Here is a 27078-nt window from a genome sequence, read left to right as displayed (position 1 = left end):
GTATTAACATAAGATAAGTAAGACACCACATAAAATTGACATGTGGCATGAGAGTTCAAAAAAATAAAATTCAAGTTTAAGGGTGTTTTAGCCATTATACTTATTTTGTCCCCACATATATGATTCCCAACGTTGACAACCATTCTTCAAACACAACCTCTCTATAACAAATCCTCTCTTTCTACAGCCCACCACCACTCTCTCCGACAACCATCGCCTTTCTTCTCCGGCCATCGTCGGACGACACAAACCATTAGTCTTTCAGGCCGCACGCCACCGCCACACGCCACTCTCAATCTTCACTGTCACCAAACCCTTCTTCGTTTCCGACGCCCCACCGCCACGGTATGACATTGCTCTGATGTCGTCTTGTGCCACCGGCCTATGGTCCGCAGCACTCTGCTTCTATCTATTTTTGGATTTGAAAACAAATCATTGTGTACAGATACGGTGCTTTAAACCTTTAGATCTCAGAAAATCGATTATCTCTTCTTAGATTTATTTTTGGTTTAATTTGATGTTGATTATATGTGGCTATGTGCATCAGTTTCTACTTTGTATCAACAATGTGCATCAATTTTGTTCTCAACGATGTGCATCAAGTTTTCTCCTATTTTGTTATCCATAATAAAAGTGGGTCATCATTTTTTTTCTAATCATTGTGCATCATTTTCTTTTTTTGTTATCAAAGATTGTGTTGTGCATCAAGATTGTGTTATTTCACAAATGTGAATTACAACGATTGTGTTCTGCATATTTGGTTTAATCTGAATCCAACATTTGTTGTTTTATTAACTTTATGTACTTTTTTAATCACAGGAGAAATAGTAAAATGAATAAACGAACAGAAAAAGGCAAAACTTTAGGAATAAAGAAAGTACACAATTTAAAGCAAATGACAAATATGTCCCTAGTTATTAATTATTTTAATTTAAAATAATTAATTAATCAGAATCTTGATCTACTTAATCTAAAGGCTAGAATGTTATCTTATTTGTTTTACCATAATAGTTATTTTACAATAACCAAACTCTCTTTCTCTCTATATACATATATATATATATATATATTTTAAAACGGCGTGTTACCGACACTTATCTATACTACTTATTAAAGAAAATACCCCCATGTTGAAAGTTACATGGGGGAAATGTCTAAAATGCCCTTCCATGTAATATTTTAATCTACTACCCTTAAAATATATAATATTTTCACTTAACACTCAGATATTTTCAGTTACACTACCCCTTAACATTAATGATTACGTTACACTATCAATCATTCATCTTTTAAAATATCTTCATTAACCATTTATATCAATAATCTACACCAATCAATGCCTCATCTATCACCAACCGTCGCACCTGCCACCACATCGTCGCCGCCACGATCACCGCCGCATTGCGCGGGTAACGTGCTAGTATATCGTTAATTGTGATTAAGACGGTAATTGTTATGTAATCTTTTGTTAAAATTAATTTCTTGCACTTGTGTGGGTTAAGATGACATTTATTTTTAGTCTTCAGCTTGTTCATTGGACGTGTAGTCTCAAAATATATAAATCAAAGATTTTCAAAAAAAATCAAAGTATGTTAAATAAAAACTAAATAAAATTCAAATAGATAAAGTAAACTTTAAACGATCCAAATAAAGCAAAAAACTGAAAAAGTAATGCGTAATAAACAAATTCTTTAGGGAAGACCTGTCATACGTATTGAAATTATATTCATTATCAGAATAATCACCATCAAACATAGTTTTATCTTCTGATTCATCTGAATAGTTCCATTCACCTTCATCATTGGATTCATCGCTATTTTCACTAAATATCCTAAACTAGGTGTAATTAGTAATTACCCTCATCCCCCATGGCCCCATTACCGAAGATCAAAACCACATATCATTACCCTGATCACCCATTATAAAAGATCCAAACTTTATTATTTTCTCATATAAAAGTTCAAAACGTTTAACTAATTTCATCCATGTGACTAATATCACAACTTAATCAATACAGAAACTACTTATACACGCATATGTAAAGTATAGATATACTATATAACTATAAAATCATACAATGTAATTGCCATGTTTGAATCTTTAAAAGTAGTACTTATATCTAAATCAATTCCAAAGTTCAATGCCAATTTTTCACAAAACCTAACATAGAATTAAATCAAATTTATGGTAAAACTTAATTATATATATTAATGGCTATCATAATAGAGAGAAAAAAATATATTTAGGTTTTAATCTTCGACCATTAATTATAGTTAAAATAAATCCTGACCCTCTAAACTAAATACGAGTAGGTTTTTATCTCTCTTTGACATCTAAACTTCTTCGACATCTAAACTTCCTATATCATATATTTGTGCCACCTTCTCCATCAATCACCACCAATATCCATCTCCATCCATTTGCGCCACCACCACGACACCCCTTCTTTCCCATCGATATTTCTGTATATCATTTATTATTCGTTTTGTTTTACTTTTTATTATCTATATAAGTTTTATTGTTATTGTTGAATCGTAATTACCAAATATCTCATTGTGATACAACCGTTTTTTTTCTTCTAATTTCTGAATGTATTGCAGGTGCAATAGAGAAGATCGACTCTATGATTTTGTGCCACATTCAAGTTAGTGATTATCTCAAGAAATTTGAATTTGTATATACTGATATTGATTATATATTGATGAATGATGATATAGTGTTTTTCAAGAAAAAATCTTTTGTATTGTTTGATAATGTAATTAGTGAGTTTTTGCTTGCTCTAGAAAATCATGAACATGTGCCATGATTCAAACAAACAAAATAGATGAAAAAAGTGACTTATGCACCATTTTAATTGTTCACATCTGTGATGCTATAATGTTGGCTGGCAGGGACATATTCTCAAACAATATGAGGCTTTAATTAAACCTTCTTTAGCTTTTGTTCTTGATAGCTTGATATCTCATCTTTTGCTTAAATTAAACCTTCTTAATATGATGATGTTCTTAAAACTTTATATCTTGGTTTTTGTAGTTATGATGATGCTCTTGATCATGATCTCCCTCCATCACAACGTCAGAAAGTGAAACATAAGGTTCAAAACGGATTATTTCAATTTCCTTTTTATTATATTTTTACTTGATTGTATCTTTTATATGCTAATATGAAAGGTATGTTGTTTGTTATATGATTCTTTGAATACGGTGTAGAAACGGGTTTTATGTGATCGTGGTGTTTAGATAAGGGTGATAATATCATTTAAACATTGTTGAAGTAAGTGATGCTAGGAAGGCCTAGAATTCGTTCAGCAATGTTTGCTACTAATCTCACCTGTTGAGCTTGAGTTTGTGGGCTCAAAAGGTAAAAAATCGTGTAATTCTGCATTGCCAAACCCTGACATGGAAATGAGCCCACCTGCAGCCCTGGAATTTGCAATGGAACACCCCATTCTTACAATGGAATTGTGTAACTATAACTCTGTTTCCGTTGCAACCCCTAGTTCTTGCTTTTAACTTTTCTGAACGAAATGGAACCAATTTGGTTTTGGTTTTTGAAATATACAAATATAGATAGGTCATGAATTAGTATTATCGCACCTATGTCGAACACCTAAAACCACAAATTAAGCAGAGTTTGAAAATCTCTAAATGGGGTTGCAAACCTGCCATACACCCGAGCAACCCAACTTGACGAATTTGGGTTAGGGTTAAATGGGTTACCTTATCTGGATTAGTTATTGTCAGGGAGTAGATTTTTTGTCAATAAATAATTGGGTTTAGCCTTCATGGCTGCAGTAGAGGGTTAGAAGCTTATTATTATCATGCCTTCTTCCATGAGCCTATAGAGACATATTACTTTATGTGATATCACCGAATTAGTCCTTACTTATCTGGACAAAAGTACAAAAGATTTTAGCAAAGGCTAAGGAGATATCAGGATAAACACCAAATGCTTATATTCTTCATTTTTGTTTAAGATCTATAACTGAAGTGTCTCTCATTTTTAAAAAACATAAAAAAGTACAAATCTAACTTATTAATCAGTTGTTTATCTTATGCCTTTTTAATATATGTGTATATAAGGCCCATTCCGCTCAGTCATTATCCATTTGGTTATTATGCACCGTATATTTTTTTTATGTAGCCATGAATCACATGTTTCGGTCCTTCGAGGAAGCTTTTGAAGTTTTATTGGTTACCAAGGTTACTTTCTTAGATGTTGTTGATGTGTTTATGGTTCATGAAATTGAGGCTGGATCATTGTAATGTATTGAATTTTTTTAATGTTGTTTTGTTTCCTTCAGTCATTTTTTGAAGATCCGCTGTTAAGGATATCAAAGGCAGCATAGGAAAGATAAATTGAGTTGAGAAGCATGGCAAGAAAGTACTTGGAATAACATATTGCTAAATAGAGTAATGATATATCTTCCTAATAGATTAACCTAATTATCCTCCCAATCATATGATGAAGCCACATGGAAAAATCAAGGGGGTGATGTATGAAAGATAATGAGTGGATTACACATGTCAAAATGTTGTGGTATTAGGAGGATTATTAGGCTAAAGTTTTAGGAGGATCAATCATTTTCCATACATGTCTATGTAATCCATTTTCTTTTAAGCACAAACTAAAAACTATCGGTTTGTTTGTAAGAAAAGCCATTTTGGTAGCCTTTTTTGTAAACATATTTGTAGATTATTCATGTCAAATTATAATGTATCAACAACCAAAATAATATAGTTATATATTTTAGTTTGCAAGACTTTTAGTAAATGTCTTAGGTTGAACCCGGGTTAATGAGCTAGACTAGATAATGTATTGCTTCACAATACTATCATATATGATTTTCTTATTTGTATTTTATTTTTTAGAAACGACATTCCAATCTACACATACTCTTAAATTACACTCTTTATCAATGGGCCACCAAAATGCGATTGTACATGTTCAACAATTTACTAAGATTTTATGCTTAAGATTACCTTTATAACATATTTTATAAAAAAATGGATGTTTGCGCTCATTGTATCTTTATATATAAAGTTGGGCATGTTTTGTGTACATTTAAGTTTATACTTATTGTTTTCAACCCGGTCAACGACCGAGTATAGATCTAGTTTGTTTGTGGTTTGTGTATACATATAGATTCATCTTTAATGTAAGAAAACTTTTATGTTTATTGTTAAATATTAAGGTCAATAGTATAGGAAATTAACAGTAATGATAATGAATGTGAAGAAGTACTATAGGTGAAAGTATATTAAGAAATTTTAGGTGAAAATGTTACTTACAAAAATAAAAAGTCATGAAGTTTTAATAAGAAAATAGAGTTGATATACCTATATCATCTCCTTTTACTGAAGGTATTAAACTTTACACAAAAGATTTTTGACATACACAAAATTATACAATTATACATTTATACAATATATTTATATAATGCATATATTTTGTCTTTTTGTGTATGATAAAAATATTTTGTATAAATAATACCTTTCTTTATTAAATTAAAAAGGAAAATAATTGATAGACCTAAAACAAAACTTAAACATAAGCCTAATAAATTAGATGATTGACATATGTCACATGAGTTTTCTCTATGCCAGTCTTTATAATTTATCATGCAAGTTGTCATCATCTTGTTATAAGGCATATATTTAAACATACTTATTAGGTTCATTAATCATTATCCAATAAAAAACTACGATTTGCACATACAAAAAAGTAGGATTGGGTAGACAATATATAATGATGACCTTTTATTAAATGAAAAAGTTTTGTTAGGAAAACGAAAAAGAAAAAAGAATTAGGTCGGATTATTTATTTATAGATCCGGTCCAGAAAAGAAACACAAACCTCATCCCATCCGTCCGGTACATGAAAGATAAAGTGTGAAAAGTCGTCGTATTTTTTTATAGAGTTTAATTTGGTCCATAAATAAAAGAGGAGAGGAGAGGACAGGACAGGGACTGGACTCTAATCAGAAAGAAATAGCGGAGAATCCCACAGGAGTGTACTCGTTAAATTACACACACATACCCCGTGTGTGTATGTATGTACTGGCAAATCTCATCATACCAAAATAAAATAATAATTCAACCAATCGTGTAATAATACTTGTACATCTCTATCTATCTATCTCTCTTTCTTTTCTTTCGTTTGTTGCTCTAATGATTTCAGGGTCTGTGATCGCTTAATCTCAGCCTCCTCCTCCTCCTCCTTTTGTTTGCGTGTGATTGATTCCCTTTCCAATAAATGTTCTTTCCTTTCCAGGTACCCTAATTATTGAGTATTTATTATTATCATTATCATTTGTTTCCTCTAATTATTACTCTATTATTTCATTATCATCATTCTAATAATAATTGTTGTATTCCTTTTTCTGAATTCTGATTTCCATCTTAATGAATTTTCAATCCTTTGTTTGACCCATCTTCATTAGATATCCTTTTTTTATTACCTTCCAGTTCCAGGTGTTTGAGAAATTGCAACTTCATGAAATTTATTACAAGTGTTTTTTTTTTTTTTTTTAATTGGGTTTTCTGATGATTTCTTTAAACTACAGTTTTTTTTTTTTTTTCCTTACTGCTTAGACAGGGAATTTTTTTTTTTTTTTTATTCATTTGATTAATTTTTCTTCTTTTAGCATCTTTGTATCTTCTTCAAGGCAATTCTTGCCTTCACCTTATCTTGAACCTAACGCATAAATGTACATTTATGATTTATCTATCTATCTAGTCTAGCTTTTAGACAATTCAATTAACAAGTTATTCAAAAAACGTTGGTTGAATCTTAAATATTACTAGTGGTTAGAATACATGATTTCCTCACGACAGGATAAAAAAAAAGGGTAAATGCTCAAGAACCCCTTAGTCCCGTAGAGGAATTTTTCTTCTCAAGCTAGCGACCTGCAACGCTAGGATCAAGCTTCACTTGGTAATATCTTTTGGATGACTAGGGAAATGGTTAGGAAAAGGATAAGGCTGGGTACATTTGAGTCAAAAGACTCGCCCACCCGTTTACCCAAATGGGGAAAAAAAACATCCGTTTACCCGTTTTATCTGAATTCAAAGCAATACCCAAATATGAATTGTAAGATGGCCATTATCTTAATTCAGATCAATGCCCAAAGATGAGATCGAAAGATGGCTAGGACCCATAAAGAAACTGTATCTGATGTTATGTGTGGGAATTTTGGAATGTTTGCTAACTCATTTCCAATCTTGTTTATTGTACAAAATTACAGGTCTTTAGTATTGGGTTGTTTTGATTAAAGACAACACGCAAATCAGAGAAGGAAAAGAAATGGAAGGAGATATATTTTCAGGAATTGGGAATGGATCACAGTTAGGAGTAGATGGGAAAGTACTACAAACATTTCAAAAGAGCTTTGTACAAGTACAAAACATTTTGGACCAAAACCGGCTGCTCATCAACGAGATCAACCAGAACCAAGAGTCCAAGTTACCCGTTAACTTGACAAGAAATGTCGGTTTAATCAGAGAGCTCAACAACAATGTTAAAAGGGTGGTCGATCTTTATGGTGATCTCTCAAACTCATTTAGCAAATCAATGGATGCTTCATCTGAAGCAGAATCAGGCGGCACGACTAAATCTGATGGCAAAAAGAGAATTAGGTCTGGCTAAGCAATTGAGCAAGTGCCGTGTGTAAGTTGTTGGTTTATGGTAATTCATCCGTGACCTTTTACCACCTTTCGTTAGGAATATCCTTTTCATAATTGGCATTCCAGGCTACTGAACATCATACCCTTGTTGTAAGTTTTGTTTAAAACGTCTTGTTAGCTTTTTCACATGTCGTAAGCATGCTTTCGTTCATAGATTTCATAGTTTTGGTTTCCTGGATTTCAAGGGACCCTACAAAATCTTGAAATTCATTAGAAATGCAGTGGGGTTTGATTAATAATCCATGTAATTTCCGCTTTTATGTATTAATAATACTCGAACTCTTTCTGAATAAACCAGCAATTGTTTAGATTCACAGTTTCTTTAAAACTTCACGGAATAATTGTTGTAACTGCTTTTAAAGGGTATCTTTTATATATCTGAAATTAATGGAATCATCGTGTGTTGGACACTGAATTGGGTCATACATAAGTTGAACAAAAGTGGCTCATAATCTAAGAAAAGGTAAAGGCATTTGAGCTGTAGTGTTGATGATTCTGTTTGGATGAGGTCTGAATTGAAGATGCTTTTAGTGGGGATTCGAAAGTAGCTTTTGGTAATTATAATCCCTGTGAAATCATTGGACTCTTTTGTCCCTTTTACATCAACCATTGTGCTTGTACCAATTGGTCGGCTCAATAGTACCAATTGCACTTTGATAATGCTTTATTCTAATTTCACATATGTGCACAACTTAAATTATTTTACAGCATCCAAATATGCTTGACTTAAGTTCCAAAGATAATCTCAGGGTGGGAACATTTGGGTTAAATCACAATCCATTAAACCTGCAAGATCTTACCCAAACCCATGAGATACAAACTACACTATAATATATTAATATATTAATATGTACATTTATTATACATGACTAAAATATGTTGTAGATTTATTACTACCCGTGTATTAACGCAAATTGTTTCAATCCTATTAGTTATACGTATGATTTGACTTAATATTGTTGCTTATCAAATAAAGGCTATGTTCATTATGTCACTTATTACTATTTTGAATAATTCACTTGAATTATAGTATGCTATATATAGGTTTTGGGTTCAAATAAGACAAATACAAATTAAACAATTGTTTTCTTTTATATGAAAATCAATGTGCATTAAGAAAACCTTTTTGCATCAGTTTTATCAGTTTTATCATTAGGACTTTATTCTATCTTATTAAATTTTTTTTTTTAATAACCAACCATTATATATATATATATATATATGGGTGAGTTATTTTAGGACCATCTCTTATTTTAAGACCAATTAGGACATGTGTTTTTTGTAACTTATACATTACCATCACCATTTACTACGATATACAAGACTTTTTTGTAAAAATACTAAGACTTTCCGGTGACGGGCCCACCGGAAAATCATGGTGGTAAGTAAGTTACAAAAAACACATGTCCTAAAATTGGTCATAAAATAAGTGGTCCTAAAATAACTTGTACGTATATATATTTATATATATATATATTGAAAGGTGAATTTCGCTGAAAACTTCGTGTCACGATTCGACAGCGGAAGGTCTAGCATACGTTGTCTTAACCGGATCTGCGCTGAGTTCCCTCGAAGTAGATATGCCTATTTCAAATACCCGATGGGGACAAAACCCCTATTAATCCGCCTGAAGGCACGACGATCAATAGGGATAAACCCTGCCCCCTAGACTTGAACATGGGTATACCCAAGCCAAGCCCTCATAAAGGAACTTCCTATGTCCTCTCCAAGGTTTAAACTCAAGACCTCATAAATAAGGGGATGATATTTCAACCATTGAGCTAGTGCTTAAAGACCGTTAATGGTTATAAACTTGGTAAAAAAAATGTACAAACGGGCTTTTAAGTTAAGCCCAAAATATGAGATTTAAGAAAGCACACAAAGAAGGAAAAAAGGGATCCGACCCGAGAGAAAATAAAATTACATTCGTCTCAACCGGACGGAGAACAAGAAAGAAACCGTGTGTCAATGGCTTCCACCGACTCTCCGACTGCTGCACGTAAAGGTCACTCACTTTGATTCATTTTTCTTTTCTGTCTCCTAATTATTTATCTCCTTTCATTCGTTATCTATTTTGTTGTTAATAATCATAATAATAATGATAGTTTACATAATGCTTGATAATTATATTAATTGTTTATTATATATATATGCAGTTGTTGTGCATTTGAGAGCTACAGGCGATGCTCCGATTCTCAAACAAGCCAAATTTAAGGTACTGACTGATTCACGTTTATTAATTACTTATTATTTTTTGGAATTTATTGATTAGGTTTTTGAAAACCCTAGCTCATCCTCATCCTTAGCAGTGATATAATATGATCTTATGTTAAGTATTATATATATATATATATATATTAATTTACATTTGCTTAATTAGTTTCAGTTTAAGAAAGTGTGAACTTCAGATTATAAAACCTTGATAATAAGCTGTTAATTTAGGTCCCTACGGATACTTTATCATTGTAGTTTTCTAAATCATAATCGAAGTACTAATATGTTGAAGAAGATATTAATATATGATAGTATGTAAATGGTCCTTTAGATTGCTGGAACTGATAAATTTTCCAAGGTGATTGATTTTCTTCGTCGACAACTTCACAGGGAGACTCTGGTTAGTTGTTAACCTTTTTTTTTTTTCTTTTTTTTTTTATGGTCTCCACTTCAGAGTGCGATAATCGCTAAGCACATTATTAAATGATCTTCTCTTTATTTTCAGTTTGTTTATGTTAATAGTGCATTCTCTCCGAGTCCGGATCAACTAGTGAATGACCTGTATGATGTAAGTTTCTTTTTATGGTCATTCTGATTTGGTCCCTTCTTCTTTCTGTCTAATAGACAAAGATACATTCGATGGTGTATGTTACTACTAGTTTTACTCGGATACATTTTTACGATTAGAGGTGAAATAATAGCCTCTGCCTTTTGGATCATTATTATTGTTGCATATTTTATGAGTCAAGATATTATTCAGGCATGACACTCAAAATAGTATATCAGGCTTGTCATTCAAAATATATCAAACATTTCATGCATAAAATTGTTATTTCAGTGAGATGGACTCATATGTTGCAGATCTGGTAATTGTTGTTATGCTTTCATTTAACTGCTCTTTGCTTTGATGCTGTAGAATTTTGGATTTGATGGGAAATTGGTGGTCAACTATGCATGTTCGATGGCTTGGGGCTAACTTTGACTATGTAGAAGCGCGTGTACAGCTACAAAAAAATGCATTTGGTATATTCAGTCTATCTTCTTGTATGAAAAGTTGAAATCATAAAATGTTTGATCAGCTCATGGCTTTTACCATGATAGCTATTTCTTTCTTATTGATTTCATTCATTTGTTTAGTCACTTTGTATCTGATAGTTTGATGCTAGTAGCAGAGTTTTAAACAATATTGTGGTGCCTTATAATATCTTATTTTATACTTTGTAACTGTCTCGAGTTTTGTGTGCTCATACCATCTGTTATATGACTATATGACCCTAGTTGTGCAAGTTATGCTATCTTTTTTAGGTACAAGTTGTTGGAGTTATAAACTTGTTAAGCCAATTGAATTTGTTTTTCCGTATTAATATTTTGTAAGTTCATATAATCTACCAAGTTATGTTAATTGCGTACTTGTGCACGAGCGAAGCAGGTGAGTTTCAAATGCATGTATGTATATACTAATAACTTCCTTGTTTTGGTCTTGTTACAGATGTCATTTTTATAGACATCCCATCCAAAGAGCACATTAAAGGTCAGTTGGAACTTTGAGCAAATTTCAAATATTCGCAGAATATGTATTGTTTGTGCCAAGTCCCGTTATACGGTAGTAATAAACTAAAGTACATTATATTTTTCATTGCATGTATAGTTTTTTGAAGATAACTTAAGTCACAACTCATTGGGGAGTGAGTGCACTTATATATAATTATCACGAAGTAGATGGTTTTAGTTTCTTATCCTATCCTACGCTCCCTTCATCACCTTTGTCACATTAGTGTCACACTGTCACGTCCGCGCCCTCTTCCCTTTACCTTTTTTTGTGTTTTTATTTTTGGCTTTTTCAATTAAATATTAATCTAAAGAACACATATTCATATATAAAAAAGTTATATTCTTTTAAAAAAACGTTACATTAAGAAAATACATTATTCAAAAAAGATTAGATTGAGGATGTTGTATATGATTGAAAAGTTAGAATTACTACTAATGCAACATTATGTAAATATTGGGCATGAGACTAGTGATTGGTTAATGATGCATTAAGGGTGTTGTATAAGATTAGTGGTTGGTAGAGATTTTTCTGATGTGATGTTGATGTAACATTGACGAGGACCACCACCAGTGGTGGTTTGCGGTTGAAAAACCATTGCTAGACCTCTAATAACTTGAACCGACAAAATCTCATCCAAACAAAATTTTGACAATAACTAATACGAGTAATTTATATCTTCCGAATATAGATAATAAACTGTGTCTTGAGGAATTATTTTCCAAAGTTTATATGCCTTATATATCACCATCAATAAATCCACGATCCCACCCTATCAGTATTGATTGGATATAGTTTGACTTGCAACCTAATCAACAATATTAGCACAACCACCATGTCTTTGTCAAGTAGAATAAGAATACAATACATTACACCTTTAATACCTTATCACCAACACCTCAAATCTGAGAGATATATATAGCTCTTTCTATATATACTGCTCTTGTACAAAACTAGAACGCATATTAATCATATACTCCATATGTTTTATTTATTTATTTATAAATATTAAATCAATTCAATGAGTTTTGTTTTGTATTGTATTATTCTTGGTCATAATTTGACTTTTCAAATCTTTTTCTTTCAACTTTAATTGTACATATTTTTATTTGTATTATAAAAGTTTATGAAATTTACATCAATGAAAAATATAATTAGAATTTAGTTCATTCATATATTTGTTTCAAGTGTTATGTAACACTTGACTACCAGGAGTCGAAATACTCCTTGAATGGCTCCCATACTGTTAGGTTGATAAGTGGACTTTTTGGGGATAAACAAAGGGAATGTCCATTTAAAAGGAAGGGGCAAGACATTTTTATGGTTGGAAACGTCCCTAGGGGCGTTTAGGGGGCATTTCGGGGCGTTCTCAAACACTTTTTGGAAAGGGTTACTCCTAATAGTGTTAAAAAATATTTATAATCATATAACTCATACGGGGTGAGTTAATAGGTATCCAATTGTGGTACCGGGGGCGGGACTAGGGTTTCTTCTATTACCTTTTTATTTTAGTTAAAAAGAATATTATTTAAGGAAAAGAAGCGAAAAGAATCCTATAACTTATTGCTGTAATAAAGAATCTTACTAATCTCATTGATTGATTCCTGAATATATTTTAATTCTAAATAAATCTAATTAGCTGTATTCTCCTGGAAGAGGGGATCGGGGAAATCTTGTGTTAATGATAATACTAAACAATAAAAAAAGAAAAAAAGCATTACTTGCCATGTCTGTCTTTTTTATTGCTCACTTGTGTGCTCTTATGCTTTTTTTCTCTCTCTCATTGAATGAAATTTAAAAAAAAAAAGAAAAGAAAAGAAAAAAAAGTTGCCAACAACATTTACTTGGACTTGGACCCCCATTATTTTCCTTCCCTTTGATTCAATCCACAAAAACCACATCTAAATTATCATTACCAAAACATCCATCCATTCTTGGTTTCTCCATATTATCTGCTTTTCCATGTAAAGAAACCCCATGGAATCTCTCTTGTTATTCCCTTTCTTTGGTGTCTTGTTATCATTTGCACTCTCTGTTAATTCTCAACAACAAGATTTTCAGCAGTCTCCACCACCACCACCACCACCGCCACCTTCCTCCCTCCAACCACCACCAACGCCACCTTCCTCACAACAACCACCACCACCACCACCACTTTTCACACTCCAACCACCACCACCGTCACCAAGAAAGCCACATCATGTTCCAGGCTCAAGAAACACTTCAAGATCAACCCCACATCGTAGAAGGTACCACACACCACCACCTCTGCCACATAAAAAAACCAACATGGGTAAGAAAATAGGATTTATGTTCACTGGTTTGGCCGGAATCTTGCAAATTATTGTGGCGACTTTTTTGGTGATTCAGAGAAGGAGATTGATCAAAACACATGGCACATTTTAACAACAAATGTATTGGGATTGTGAGATTATTAATATTATATATTTTCATCTTCCCGCTTCCCCTAATCAATTTACTGACTTGGATATAGAGATGTTGGAGTAAGTATTCATTTGTTAATTTTTTCGATTTATACCAATTTATTTCAAGGATTATATCATTGTTTTTGTTTCCACATTTGGAGATAACTTGTAAATGGGTAATTCTTGTTTGTCAGAGAATATTTCAACTTTATAATATTGGATTGTATAAAATCAATCACAGTTGTAATGATCTTATACATTCATCATTGTTTCTCTTGTTATTTTGAGGTATACCCTGCATCTTATTTGAAGGCACCAGATCTACCATTGTACTTAGGGCTGTCAATGGGTTCGGGTTGGCGGGTTGAAAAACTCCGACCCTAACCCAACCCACTAAAAATTTCAGGTCAGAAATTTCAACCTTGACCCACAACCCGCCAACCCATGACCCAACCCATGTGACCCGAGAAGCAAATATATATAAATATAAAATGGAATAAATCAACCAATATAAAGCTTTATCATTGATGGTGTAAGCCGAAAACGAAGGGTAAAAAAAGAATGAAATACGAGGGTATTGTTAATACTTGGCATAAAGTTAACAACCTTACCGCCTCATCCTACATCACTTATCATCTCACAGAATTTTGAATCCTCCTTTTATTTCATATTTGAAATTATTTTAGGTTAGAAATATAAAAAATAAGAATAGGATGTATGAATTAGTGTAATGTGGAGTATAAACTATTATATATAATTCAATTATTTTAAAGATATTGGGTTGGCAGGTCGACCTGACAACCCAACAACCCAACCCAGAAAAAATCAGGTTGGTGGGTTGGTGGGTCGAAAATACTCAACCCTAACCTGATTTTTTTCGGGTTGGGTCGAAATTGACAGCCCTAATATTTGTACTGTATTTTATTTATTTTGAGCTATTTACCCTGCATCTTGTTATTTTTCTTCTTGTTCACTAAAAAAAGTAACTTTTTTGTGGCAAAATCAATGTAAGTGTAACTTTCAAATGTGATTGTGACCATCTTAACTATACCTTTTTTAATTTATTTAACATAATTCTCTTTCAGAAATATGGTTTTGGGCCGGAGGTCTTTCTGAAAATAGTATTCCTACCTTCCGTTAGAGGTAAGACTTGTATACATCTTACCTCCCCTATACCCTGTTATTGCCGAGAATGTGTACAGTTGCTGTAAATGTTCATTAACATGGACAAAGAACTAAAGGTGACAAAATGCATTATGTATTTTGTAAGAGTTTGTGTTGCTTAACTTGACTAGGGTACTTTGTTTTGGTACTTGATGTTATAGCGTGCTTATTGTAATTGCTTACTCTGGTGATAATAATACATTTAATCATTACAACCCTATATAGCAAATATGACACTTATTGGTGATAGGGTTCGGCCTATACAAGTATTGACATGAATTCCTATGACAGATATGCTGTTCTTCTAAAGTCTAAGGTTTTGAAATCAAGTTCAATATACATAATGTAATACATGATGCATGAGTTAGTTTGTTAGAATATAGGGGAAGGAATTAATTTACCTTTTGTGAATATCCATGAGATAAACTAGAAGTGTGCCCGCGCAATGTACAAGTAATTAAATGGAATAGTATAGTTATTTTAAACGTACATTGTAAAAAATTTCAATAAGGGTAATATAGATATTTTAAGGGTATTTTAGTCTAATTAAGTATGTAATATATAAAAGATGTAAAAAAAAAGGAGGGACGTTTAGTCTTTTTAAGTTCTTAATTACTTAAAATGAAAGGTGTAGTTTGCATTATAAGGTATTATATGATATTATAGATGTGTGGGGAATGGGCATTAGGGAGACAGTTTTTGTCCGAGTGTACACTCTTATCATAATAAATTGTACTTTTAATGTCTATCTGCCAATCCTATTCGACACATTTCAATTTTACCACAAAATTCCACTATGAAAGTGAATGAATTGGCATATTCCTCTTTTAAATTTGAACTAAATTAGACTCTGCATTGATTTGGTCAGCCACTAGCTTTGACTGTCTGCACAATTGACTTGTTTCCACACACACAAGGTGTAGATAGATAGATAGATAGATAGATAGATAGATAGATAGATAGATACTGAATGAAGTAAACATTAAAAATAAAACCAAAAAAACAGCACTGGGATTGCTTAGTATTACTACAACACTATTCAGACAAACTCAGACCCATATGCAAGTGATAATTGTGGGGGCATAGCATGTTACAATATCTTGATAATGACAAGTGAATTCCAAACACTTTTGCCCCTGAGGCCCCAACATCTAATTCTTCTGTTTGTTGCCCTACCTCCCCTTTCATTCATTCCAACCTAAAAAGAACTTGCAGCTAGCTAGGTTCTGTAACATTAATGCATTAAACAGAACAAACAAGCATTTTTTAAAAGCAAATTCTACTCTAATTAATACTTATTGTCAATGCTAAAGTAGTTAAGTTTTACCAGTAAGGTCTAGGTTTGGATTGAAAAAGATCTTGGGTGGACAGAGGGGGTTTTGGTTGGTTAATGAGGTGATGGTTCTGTTGTTGATCGATTTCGATCCATGCATTCTCTTGTGTGTTTTTTGGCGGTGCGAAAAAGTGGTGAAATGGCTGTTTACTAGTGGTTTCATCAGCTTTTCCATCAATCCGAATGCTGGATTTTGTGACTAGTACTCCTTCTGGTGACTTTACGAAATCAGTACCCATAACAAAGCAATGCCGCCCTTGTGTTTCATCATCTTCTTTGTTTTGCTGTTGTTTAAGGTTCTGAAAGTTGAAGTGAGAGTAGTGGTGATCAGATGATATCTTTAGTGTGTGATTGGTGTAAGGATCATTTAGATGGAAGTAAGCTCCTGTTCTCTCATCTTCTCCAAAGTTCTTCATTCCTTGCTGCAAGTACCTATAATTCATTCATCAACAGATATGTCAATATTGAACACAGAAAGCAATTAAACAGAACAAGATATAAGTTTATATGTAGATGAACCTATAATCCTTGAGCGTTTGATAAGAATAGGCTGAAGAATCCATGAAATTGGTTTGATTAGAGGAGAATTGAGGGTAGGTGTCAAATGACTTGGAGATTGTAGTTGATAATGATGAAGAAACATTAGGAATGGAAGAAGTAGTAGATGATGATGAAACAGAGGTAGAAGAAGAAGAAGAAGAGAATTCCACAGGCTTTCTTGAACGATTTCGACCGCGGTGCATGTGCCTCTCACAGTATTTGGAATCAGGGTAAGCTTCCTTAGAACACCTCCATTTCTTTCCATCTGTTCTTCTGCATCTTCCAGGCTCTAAATCTATTTTTCTGCCATACCCATACAACTGATTGTACTGAAAGCTTCCTTCCCATACTCCTACTGCAACCCAATCAAAAATCACACACACACAACATATATATATATATATATATATGTATATACATATATATGTAAGTAATGGTTAGTTATATACTAAGTTATGATGTTAAGACATTATATATATAGAAGAAAAAGAAGACTTACAAGTGTGTTGGTTAGATAATGCTGCAGAAGAAGAGGAAGTAGAGAAAGTAGAGGTAAATAGACTTCTTCTGACAGACAAAATGAGATCAGTAGGGACTGGAACACCTGAAACCATGTATTTGTAGATTAAAGCTTGTTGTTCCAGTTCTTCCCATTGCGCTGCTGTGAATGCATGATGATGATGATGATGATTTTGATTTAGATTACTGCTGCTGCTGCTGCTACTACTGCTGCTTGTAGTACCCATCATCATCTTTTTCTTGTCTGATGATGTTTGAAACAAAAAAAGCTTTTTCTTTTTGATACTCTTCTTGTTTGTTGGAAGGATGGGGTTCCTATGTTTATAGGGTAGGGAATGAATCTAATGAAAGGTCTCTCTCTCTCTCTATATCTCTCACACACATACGTTAATACAACGTACACGGTGATAGAGAGACCTCAAATGAGTCCACTGCAGACCACTGTCTAAATTTGTTGTGTTGCTCAAGGGGGTGTGCAGTACACTACATACACAAGCAACACTATTCAAGAGCCGTGTCATGATATTATCTCATGTCACCTTTACGGTACGTAGTCCATCCATCCATATTATTTATTTACATATAACACGTTACACGTCTATTGTTTGTGCAAACACAAATGCTCTTGTGAACGAACCATATTATATACTAGCTTGTTGCAATTTTGGATATCCTTTGCAAAGTACTCGTATTATATACAATGTGAAACTAAAATTAAAAAGTTTACCGCTCAAAAATTATAATATATATATATATATATGGGGGAAGTGAATGTGTGGGACAACACCACCTACTTTGGATAAAAAATCTCTCACATCTTGATTTTCTATTCCATAAAAATCAGGGGCCCATCATTTATTCATTAATATTAAAATATTAATATGTGAGAGGTTATTTACCCAACTTAGGTGTGTGACACCACCTTTCCCCATATATATATATATAGGGAAAAGGGAATATAAGGATATCCGACACCTAATTAGCTTAGGTGTGGAACCCCTCACTTACTAATATTTTATTATTTCTTGTTTAATGAATAAATGCATGGGCACCCATGATTTTTATTAAAAGGATTAAACTCGATAAACCGAAAACGCAAGATTTCTTTTTTTTTTTATATATATATATACCCCACTGTGCCGCAGTGGGTCGAACACTCCCCACTACGCCGCAGTGGAAAGCCTCGGCAAAGAAAGGGACAAAGCCCCACTGCACCGCAGTGGGCTTGACACACCCCCACTGCGCCGCAGTGGGAGTAAACCAAATATGATCAGATGATTTCCACTGCGCCGCAGTGGGCAAAACCACCCCCACTGCGCCGCAGTGGGAGACCTGACCAGCAACCCTAACATCGACTTAACACTTGATCCAACTTGCAACCTTCAAATTTCAAAATGAACTTCTCAAAACACTTTGCAAAGGTTTCCAACAACAACGTAGACGCATTTCAAACCCAATTACTATATAACTAGTTTCACAAATCAAAGAACAACCCTAACGGGTCATTTACCCGTTTTGGCAACATTTTCGCCCATAAACAACAATACCATTTTTCAGAGACTTTACAACTTGGACATTTACAGAAATATTACCGAAACATGACCTCAAATCAAAATATACCATGAACCAAAGGAGAGGGACAACTAGGTATCTACATCAAAAGATTGTCATCCATCCAAGGATGACCTAAGTACCTTCAAGAACTCCCAAAAGTTACTTCAAGCTCTAATTCAACTTTCTTCAAATCGACAACATTAGTTCCTTCTTCCGGAACTACCTATAAGAGTGTAAACAACTAAAATATAAGCAAAGGCTTAGTGAATATACTTGCATACATTTATGATTACGAAGGAGGGCATAGTACAAGGACTTTCACATGTAACCTATGGCATCGTCATGTCACATTTACATATTCACCTTGCGCACAAACAATACATATATGGATCCATATAAGCTAAACAATCATATCTATCAGGATTCTTAGGCCCCGGAGGTTCTTAGGCCTCATAAACAATGCCCCACATGGGCTTCACGCCAAATCAATTACCATGCTTGGAACATTCACATCTCATGGTAATTGACCCAACGTAAACATAAGGGTATGTAAATATACTCACCTCCTCCGCAACAAAGAGAATAACGCTAAACAACAAGCACAAGCAAGCTTCAACCTAAAATCATATCGTAAAATACATAAGCTTACATTCACAACTTGGCTAGTTCAACCTAGCCATTCTCAATCACTAGCCTTTTCTAAACCCAAAACCCAACCCATTTATCATTGAGTTACTTTCATCTTTAACCATAACATTAGGTAGTTCAACCTACCATTTTCATTCACATGACAATAACTAGTAATATTCATCTTTTCTTACAAACTCAATTCATCACATGAATTTATCAATTTCATAATCAAGCACATCTTATAACTCAATGACAACTAGGTTAACTAAGGAATTGGAGAAAATTAACCATAATTCATTTTCTAGCAAAAACCCCCAATATTGGTTCATCCATGAACCCTAATTTCAAGAGAATGATAAAACTAAATTAAGGGAACTCAATACCTCAAGATTAAATGAGCTAATCCAAGACTTAAATTGAAAATCCCCTTTCCCCTTCTTCTTTGAAATTTTCGGCCACCACCACACAAAACCCACGAACCCTAGCTTTTCAGTTTCTTGAGAAGATTATTTGATGGTGATGATTACTATGGATGTTTCTTATCCTTGAATTTGAAGGAACTTAGCTTGATTTGAGAAAATGAAATGAAATGCATGTAGAGAATGAAGAAGAAAAAGAAACTAATGGGTGGAAGAGTGATTCATCACAAGTGAGATGGCTGGCACATCAGGGGCTTGCCACGCCCTTTTCTCTTTTTTTGTGGGTATTTTACCCGCTATCCGCTAAAGTTCCAACTAAATTAACCCCATATCTAAAAATAAAATACTAGAAAATTAATTTAATGTCAAAACTATAAAAAGGGGTTAATTTCTTTTACCTTAAAATATTTAAAACTATTTTTAAAAATTATTTTGCCACATAGGATTTTATCCTATGTGTCATCTCTTTAAAACTATTTTTAAAAATTATTTTGCCACATAGGATTTTAAAACTATTTTTAAAAAGGGGTTAATTTCTTTTACCTTTTCTCTTTAATTTAAAACTATTTTTAAAATTTGCGACATAGGATTTTATCCTATCCTATTGTCATCTCTATAATTTTTCACAATATTTATTTATTTATGCAATAAAGTATATTAAATACTTATTGGTATGTAAAAAATAAAATTATGAAATTAATAAAATTGATTTTGTTTCCTAAAAACCAACATTAGTTTCATATATAGATTACATAATTGTGTCGACACATCACACCATTGTCATATTTTTTTTAAAAGTTGGTTTTGATTTCATCTTCAAATTCTTTTCGACTTTAATATGAAAAGTAATTGGGTTGTTAAATTTTACGTGGTTTATACATTATTATATTTCTCAAAAAATTTATATGCTTTAATGTATTATTATATCTTAGTTCATGTTATTTTTATTCTTTTTACGTAGGTTATTTTAAATAGCCGCACATCGTGCGGGTAAAAAACCTAGTATATATATATGTGTGTAGTACACACGACTGAAGGCGACAACATATTGTACATACGTGCAGTGCACCAAGAAGAAAGTTACTGCTATTAATTTGTTACGTACTGCTACGACACTATATATCTTAAATTATGTGTGGATCTTTTTTCTATTTCTTTTTCTTTTCATGAAGTTTATATGTTACCACGTGACACCACAGATGAACCTAGCTAGAGCCAAAATGTATACTGTAAAGATGTTTGGAGGGATATGACTTTGTAATATACTTGATTGAATAATTGGGTACTACGTTGGTGTCTTTATGCATACTCTATATTTGTGTCTGAAACCAAGTAAATTAAACAAAAAGTTTGTTGTAAACCGAGTAATTCATATGCAAATGTATAATCAGTACTAATTAAACTCTAACTATCCTCCTCTGCCAGGTATATATGGACGATACCCAATTTGGAGAATATGATTACAAGTTTCATAACACACATATCTTCAAACATAACACAATTTAGATTTTACCTTTGATGACTTCCTTTGTTTTTGTTGACAAATTCACTGGTGCTGTATCGTTTAGTTTGTATTCGTGGGTGTATAAAAACTTTAAGCTATTTACTCAGTTGCAGGGGATTCTAATCCCAAATTTAAGGAAAAATACATGTAAGTTACATGATTTCCTAATATTTTGGCTCATTACATGCAAGGAAAAACTCATGTGGTGATTGCACCTCCATTGTCAAAAATAAAAAAAAATAAGTCTGGGCAGGTGTGAGTGTGCATGTTGAAGTTTTAAGAAGACTGTTCAAAACCCTGCCTCAATTCACATGCTTCAAACCAGAAAATACTCTCAAACTTTTGGTCATGACATGAAATAATTAGATGTTGTTTGTCATCACTTCACTTGCATCATTTTGACATTTCTTATGGTACATTTCAGAATAACAAATTAGCAAACAAAAATAGCACTAAAGAATCTCTTAATAATCCTCTTTAGCATAAGCTATTTGAACTCATATATACAGTAATGTATATTTGTCTCAACATTTGGGAAGGGTATTCCACAGATATAGTTTTACTGAGCTTGGTAATGATAGTACTGGTATGAGTTTATGAATCCCAATTTGGCAGGTTGTTTGGGATTTAAATACTCTTACACACTGACTGGTCCCTAAAAGCTCCTACCACCTGCAATGTTGACTGCCAAAGATACCTTACTCAGCCTAAGGTCAAATCAATTTAAATCATGCCCAGTGTCAGTCATCACACACCATTTTATATATACATATATATAAAGATTGAGAGAACACCATCAATTAATACTACTACTATACTAGACCCATCTATATTTGCACCCTTTTTTAAGTGCCCTAACCTTTTCTTTTCTCATGATAAAACTATTATAAGGTACCAACTTTTTTCTGCATATAAATCAATGCAAAAGTATGCCTCATGTATACAAGACTACTATACTATTACTGCAAGCTACCATCATTAATGCATAGACCAAGCACAAGTTACATAACGGTGGTACGTTATGTTGTGGTCCTGAGAATGAAGGGTTCAGTGGACTGTGGTACGTAGTGAGATTGTGTATAGCTAGTTTGTGTGTGTTATTGTGTATAGCTAGTTTGTGACACATATTATCTACACATACACAAAATTCCCTATTATTTTGGCCTCCCTTGTCACATTCATAAGCCTTGTTTAGCTATAAATTAAACTCTGCTATATAATAGTTAAACTTGGTCTGACACCCGATTTAGTCCATGTTTAGCATTTACATAATGGGGTAACATTATCTAACAATCGACTTATAATGATATAATATAATGTACCTATTGATCTTAGTCTGGGTGGGGTTAGGATCTAAACTTCTGACAGAGTGACAGGTTAGCTAAGTGGCTTGGATTTATGAAACCACCAACAAGATAATCTGAAGTTACCAACTCGAACATGACACGAATTGTATGGCTTACCTGAGAGAGGTATTTGTCTTGACTTTTGATGTCAAAGATGTTATTTTTGAGGGCTCATGTTTAATCTTTGATAGTCTCAAGTCCTTTGGTGGTCTTATGGCCCTGTCAAACCTTCACTCTTTCCTAGCTTTTAGAAAGATATACCTAAGGGAAAGAATTTTCATCCTTTGAGCATATTTAAGATGGCTAAGACACCGGAGTCTCGTATTTCTTTGACTCGCTTTACCCGGGAAAAAAATTGCATTGGTAATTTAAGCTTTAGAATATATGTGAACTATAAACCATGTAGTCAAGCTCAAAGTAGTCATTGTATTGGGTCAAGTTCAAGAAACTTTTTGAATAATTCAATCTCAAGACAACAAATAGCTAAGTTCAAGTTCATGGCAACTAGTGAGTTGACTTCAAGCAAAGTTTCAAGTAAATCAACTTTATATTCAATGTAACTAAGCTTCAAATTGGTCAAGATCAATATAAATTTTCAATCCAAGTCGTTCGCTGAATAGTTAAATATCAAAGCTCGTTTTAAGCATGTTTATGTAGATTCAAGGGCTTTTGGTAGGAGTCAACAATTTGTATTTGGTAAACTGCAGGGTACTTTGTAGTTTAGGTTATGGGTCAATACATTTTTTCTTATGAGGCCCTACACCTGCCATATATATATTCGTTATTTTGTATGACTTGAACCAACCTGATGTAAGCAGCCGGGTAGACAGGGAGAAAAGAACAGTAACGGGCCGGGCAATTAATATTATCATAACTCAGATGTATTCACAGACTCACAGTGGCTAATTGGGTGTGCTGATCCAGTTATTAATTTATTAATTATGCTCTCTTTTATGGTTACTTAAGCTCTTTTAGTGGGCAAATTCAAATTGAAAGTATTACATCTGCACAATATGATGAAACTATAGATTGTAGGTTTAGATTCCAATTGCAATACTGACAGTTCCCCTTAGTTCAGGTCAAGATACAACTCGTTGATAACGTCATTACTAACTAACAAAGAGAATGTCATATAATTAGGTAAGGTTTAGTGTTTTTCCCCCCCTTTACCCACCACTCCACCACCAAAGTGGCCTAGTTGTTAGACATCCTGATATCCGAGGAGGTCTCATCGCCCTCCACAAGTAACCTTGATACGAAAAGTGGCATTCTTATAACTGTTTATTTTCTCCTTTGGTGCAGGTTGAGTTACAATTCTGTTCCAACATCATTACTATAATTAGGCAACTTTCAAGAAAAACACTACAATTGGTGTGTAGTTAAGGGATGTCTCCACGGTTATGCAAAAAGGATACTACAATATTACTACTAATTAGAACCACTAAAGGAAATGTTGTAAGTTTGTTTTGTTCATTGAATATCTATATACTAGGCTTGTTCTTTCCCACTTTGGTACTAATAATTATTTGTATATTTCTCTATAGTGTTTGGTATGCCTTTCAATCATCTGATGGTCTATATGGGTTTATGAGTTTAAAAATGATATAGTTTAATAAAGCCTCTGAATTAGGAACCAATAGAAAGAATGAAAATTAACAAAAGTTTTGAAAACTAATTCAAGTTGTACTTTAGAATTATTGCAAAGTTGTAAGATGTTTCTTTCTGTCACAGAAAGTCAGCAACGCAGATAGTTGGTAGGATGCTTTACTATGTTAATATGTCAATTAATTGTAGTTTTTTTATATGTTGTCATCAGGATGAGGTTTTCTCTATTCAAGTTAACCAAGGAAAACGGGTCTTTTGAATCAGATATACGCGGTCTTAGTTTCCGAGTCATTCCCATAATGGTACTTAGTGCGATTCGAACCTGAGATCTCTTATTAAGAAATTAGGAAGTTAGGCATGTAGAACTCTAGGCCACCTTGGTGGTGGTTTAGGTTGTTCTCACATAGATGCTCCAAGTACAAACTTCACGACGTGATTTCCTATAGCCATCAGTTTTCAACTTTTAAGAACTTTTAATACTAAAATATTCTATATAAGAGACAAGCAGGTAGTTTGGTAAACTAGGAAACCAGTGTAATATGTTCCTAATTGGCTAAGAAGACAAATCATATGTTAATAATTTAATCACACATGAAAACAAATCTGCCGTCTTGATACTAAGTCTAAACCATATAAAACCAAACAAGATTTATCAAAACAATTTCTTTATCAAGAATAACCAAAGAACACAGGTTAATTAAAGATAACTTTTATCCGAAACAAACCACCATATCTTCCAAAAAATAGCACATCTACCTTGTATTGTTTATGCCTTTCAGTATATAATACAATCCCCTAACTATCTAATCACACACTTTTTTTTCTCTTCTTTCCCTAAATACAATACTTGTTCTTTCTTGTTTGCGATTCAATGATCAAGCAAGATGCGTTATTTTTCCCCTACTTCCCATCCAACGCCGACCCAAATCAAGAAGTGATGACGTTTGGTGAACCTGAGCCAAACTCAATCCCTGATCCTATATTAGATTGGTTAGAAGATTCGGTATCTTACCTGCCATCATTTCTGGATGATCCATATGACGGATCCACCAATATCATCGACGATAACTGGTGGCCCCCTTCTCAAGATTTAGAACAAGAACTCTTCAGCGGGGCTACTAGTAGTATTCTTACCTCCAACTCTATTAACGATTCTAACATTACTGTCGTTGGTACCAATACAAAGAGAATGCCTACTGATTGTTTGATTGTTTCTGGTGAGTCAAAGAAGTTCGTGTCTGATTCATCTAAGAAACGGAAAGCTCCTGATGATGATCATGTGTTGAGGCCTCCTGGGCAAGTTAAGAAGCCAATAAATAAAAGGGGGCAGGGGAAGTCAGCAAAGGACAGTTCTAATAACGTCAATAACAGAAACGGTAGGTGGGCTGAGCAGTTGCTAAATCCATGTGCTGCCGCGATCACTGCTGGAAACGTGACACGTGTCCGCCATCTCCTCTTTGTCCTCCGTGAACTGGCCTCCCCGAGTGGAGATGCCAATTATAGACTAGCGTCTCACGGGCTGCAAGCCCTCACTCACCACCTCTCGTCCACCAACAACCAACCTGCGAGGGTGACAGCCCCTCCCATCAATTTCTCCACTGTGAAGCCAAAATTCTTCCAACAATCTCTCATCAACTTCAACGACATCAATCCATGGTTCACTATCCCAAACAACATCGCCAACTACTCTATCCTCCAAGTATTGTCTGAGCATGCCCATAGTAGTAACAGTCTTCACATACTAGATATCGGAGTCTCCCATGGGATCCAATGGCCGACGCTGCTAGAAGCATTAAGTCGTCGACCAGGTGGGCCTCCTCCATTGGTTAGACTCACAGTCGTACCCCCAACACATGAGGACTATCATATTCCTTTCGCAAATTGCCCACCTGGCTACAATTTCATCTCAAATCTTCTACGCTCTGCCAGTGAATACAAGATTAACCTACACATCAACAGACTAGACAATTGCTCTTTACCAAAGTTAAATGCGGAAGTCAAAAAATCCTCCCCGGATGAAACCTTAATCGTGTGTGCTCAGTTTAGACTTCACAATCTAAACCACGACAATCCAGATAACAGAACGGAGTTCTTGAAAGCAATACGGGGTCTAGAACCGAAAGGAATGGTTTTGAGTGACAACAACATGGACTGCAGCTGCAACAACTGTGGCAACTTCGAGACAGGGTTCGCTAAGAGAGTAGATTACTTGTGGAGCTTCTTGGATTCAACAAGTGTAGCTTTTAAAGGGAGAGACATGGAAGAAAGAAAGATGATGGAAGGTGAAGCTTCAAAAGCATTGATCAATGTGTGTGAAATGAACGAAAACAAAGAGAAATGGGGGGAAAGGATGACAAGAGTTGGGTTTGTCGGGGACGTCTTCAGGGAAGACGTGATGGACGGAGCACGAGCGTTGTTGAGGAAGTATGATAATAACTGGGAGCTCAGACATGATCAGGATAGAGCTAAATGTGTTGGGTTATGGTGGAAAGGACAACCTGTTTCGTTTTGCTCTTTATGGAAATTAGATACAATAACTAATATTGACAGTTCATTACTAGAAGTTAAAACAGTTAACAAATAAGTCTAG

At 33.8% G+C, this 27078-nt stretch overlaps 4 protein-coding genes and 1 long non-coding RNA gene across 7 annotated transcripts; 4 read left to right on the top strand and 1 right to left on the bottom strand.

Moving 5' to 3' along the window:
* The first annotated feature begins 2356 nt into the window (after nt 1-2356).
* Nucleotides 2357-4760, top strand: LOC122589797. 2 transcript variants are annotated; one of them, XR_006322343.1, is made up of 5 exons: nt 2357-2464; nt 2601-2644; nt 3034-3094; nt 4144-4202; nt 4304-4760. It is a non-coding gene; the product is annotated as an uncharacterized LOC122589797 (long non-coding RNA). The 2 variants fall into 2 exon arrangements; XR_006322342.1 differs by lacking the exon at nt 4144-4202.
* Nucleotides 4761-5877: 1117 nt separating this feature from the next.
* LOC122586999 (protein ELF4-LIKE 4-like) lies at nt 5878-7993 on the top strand. The gene is made up of 2 exons (XM_043759055.1): nt 5878-6273; nt 7247-7993. The coding sequence occupies exon 2, from the start codon at nt 7306-7308 to the stop codon at nt 7645-7647; it is 342 nt and encodes a 113-aa protein (XP_043614990.1). The 5' UTR covers nt 5878-6273; nt 7247-7305; the 3' UTR covers nt 7648-7993.
* A 1561-nt stretch (nt 7994-9554) lies between these two features.
* Nucleotides 9555-11592, top strand: LOC122589530 (ubiquitin-like protein ATG12). Of its 2 annotated transcripts, XM_043761830.1 has the most exons (6): nt 9555-9690; nt 9842-9900; nt 10231-10299; nt 10405-10467; nt 10816-10922; nt 11389-11592. In XM_043761830.1, exons 1-5 carry the CDS (start codon nt 9654-9656, stop codon nt 10873-10875), a joined length of 288 nt encoding a protein of 95 aa, XP_043617765.1. In that variant the 5' UTR covers nt 9555-9653; the 3' UTR covers nt 10876-10922; nt 11389-11592. The 2 variants fall into 2 exon arrangements, with proteins under 2 accessions (XP_043617765.1, XP_043617764.1); XM_043761829.1 differs by lacking the exon at nt 11389-11592 and having other exon boundaries at nt 10816-11123.
* Nucleotides 11593-16027: 4435 nt separating this feature from the next.
* Nucleotides 16028-17579, bottom strand: LOC122590261 (growth-regulating factor 5-like). Its single transcript, XM_043762591.1, has 4 exons — nt 17411-17579; nt 16891-17266; nt 16366-16803; nt 16028-16264 (listed from the first exon to the last, which is right to left on the bottom strand). Coding segments are annotated over exons 1-4 (930 nt in total). The 5' UTR covers nt 17526-17579; the 3' UTR covers nt 16028-16263.
* A 7780-nt stretch (nt 17580-25359) lies between these two features.
* Nucleotides 25360-27072, top strand: LOC122588383 (protein NODULATION SIGNALING PATHWAY 1-like). The gene has a single exon (XM_043760488.1). It carries the CDS (start codon nt 25360-25362, stop codon nt 27070-27072), a length of 1713 nt encoding a protein of 570 aa, XP_043616423.1.
* Nucleotides 27073-27078: the final 6 nt, after the last annotated feature.

This window comes from Erigeron canadensis, chromosome 2 (assembly GCF_010389155.1).
Source record: "Erigeron canadensis isolate Cc75 chromosome 2, C_canadensis_v1, whole genome shotgun sequence".
Classification (NCBI taxonomy): domain Eukaryota; kingdom Viridiplantae; phylum Streptophyta; class Magnoliopsida; order Asterales; family Asteraceae; genus Erigeron; species Erigeron canadensis.
Note: the sequence above shows the minus strand (reverse complement) of the source record. Positions and strands in the feature narration are given on the sequence as shown.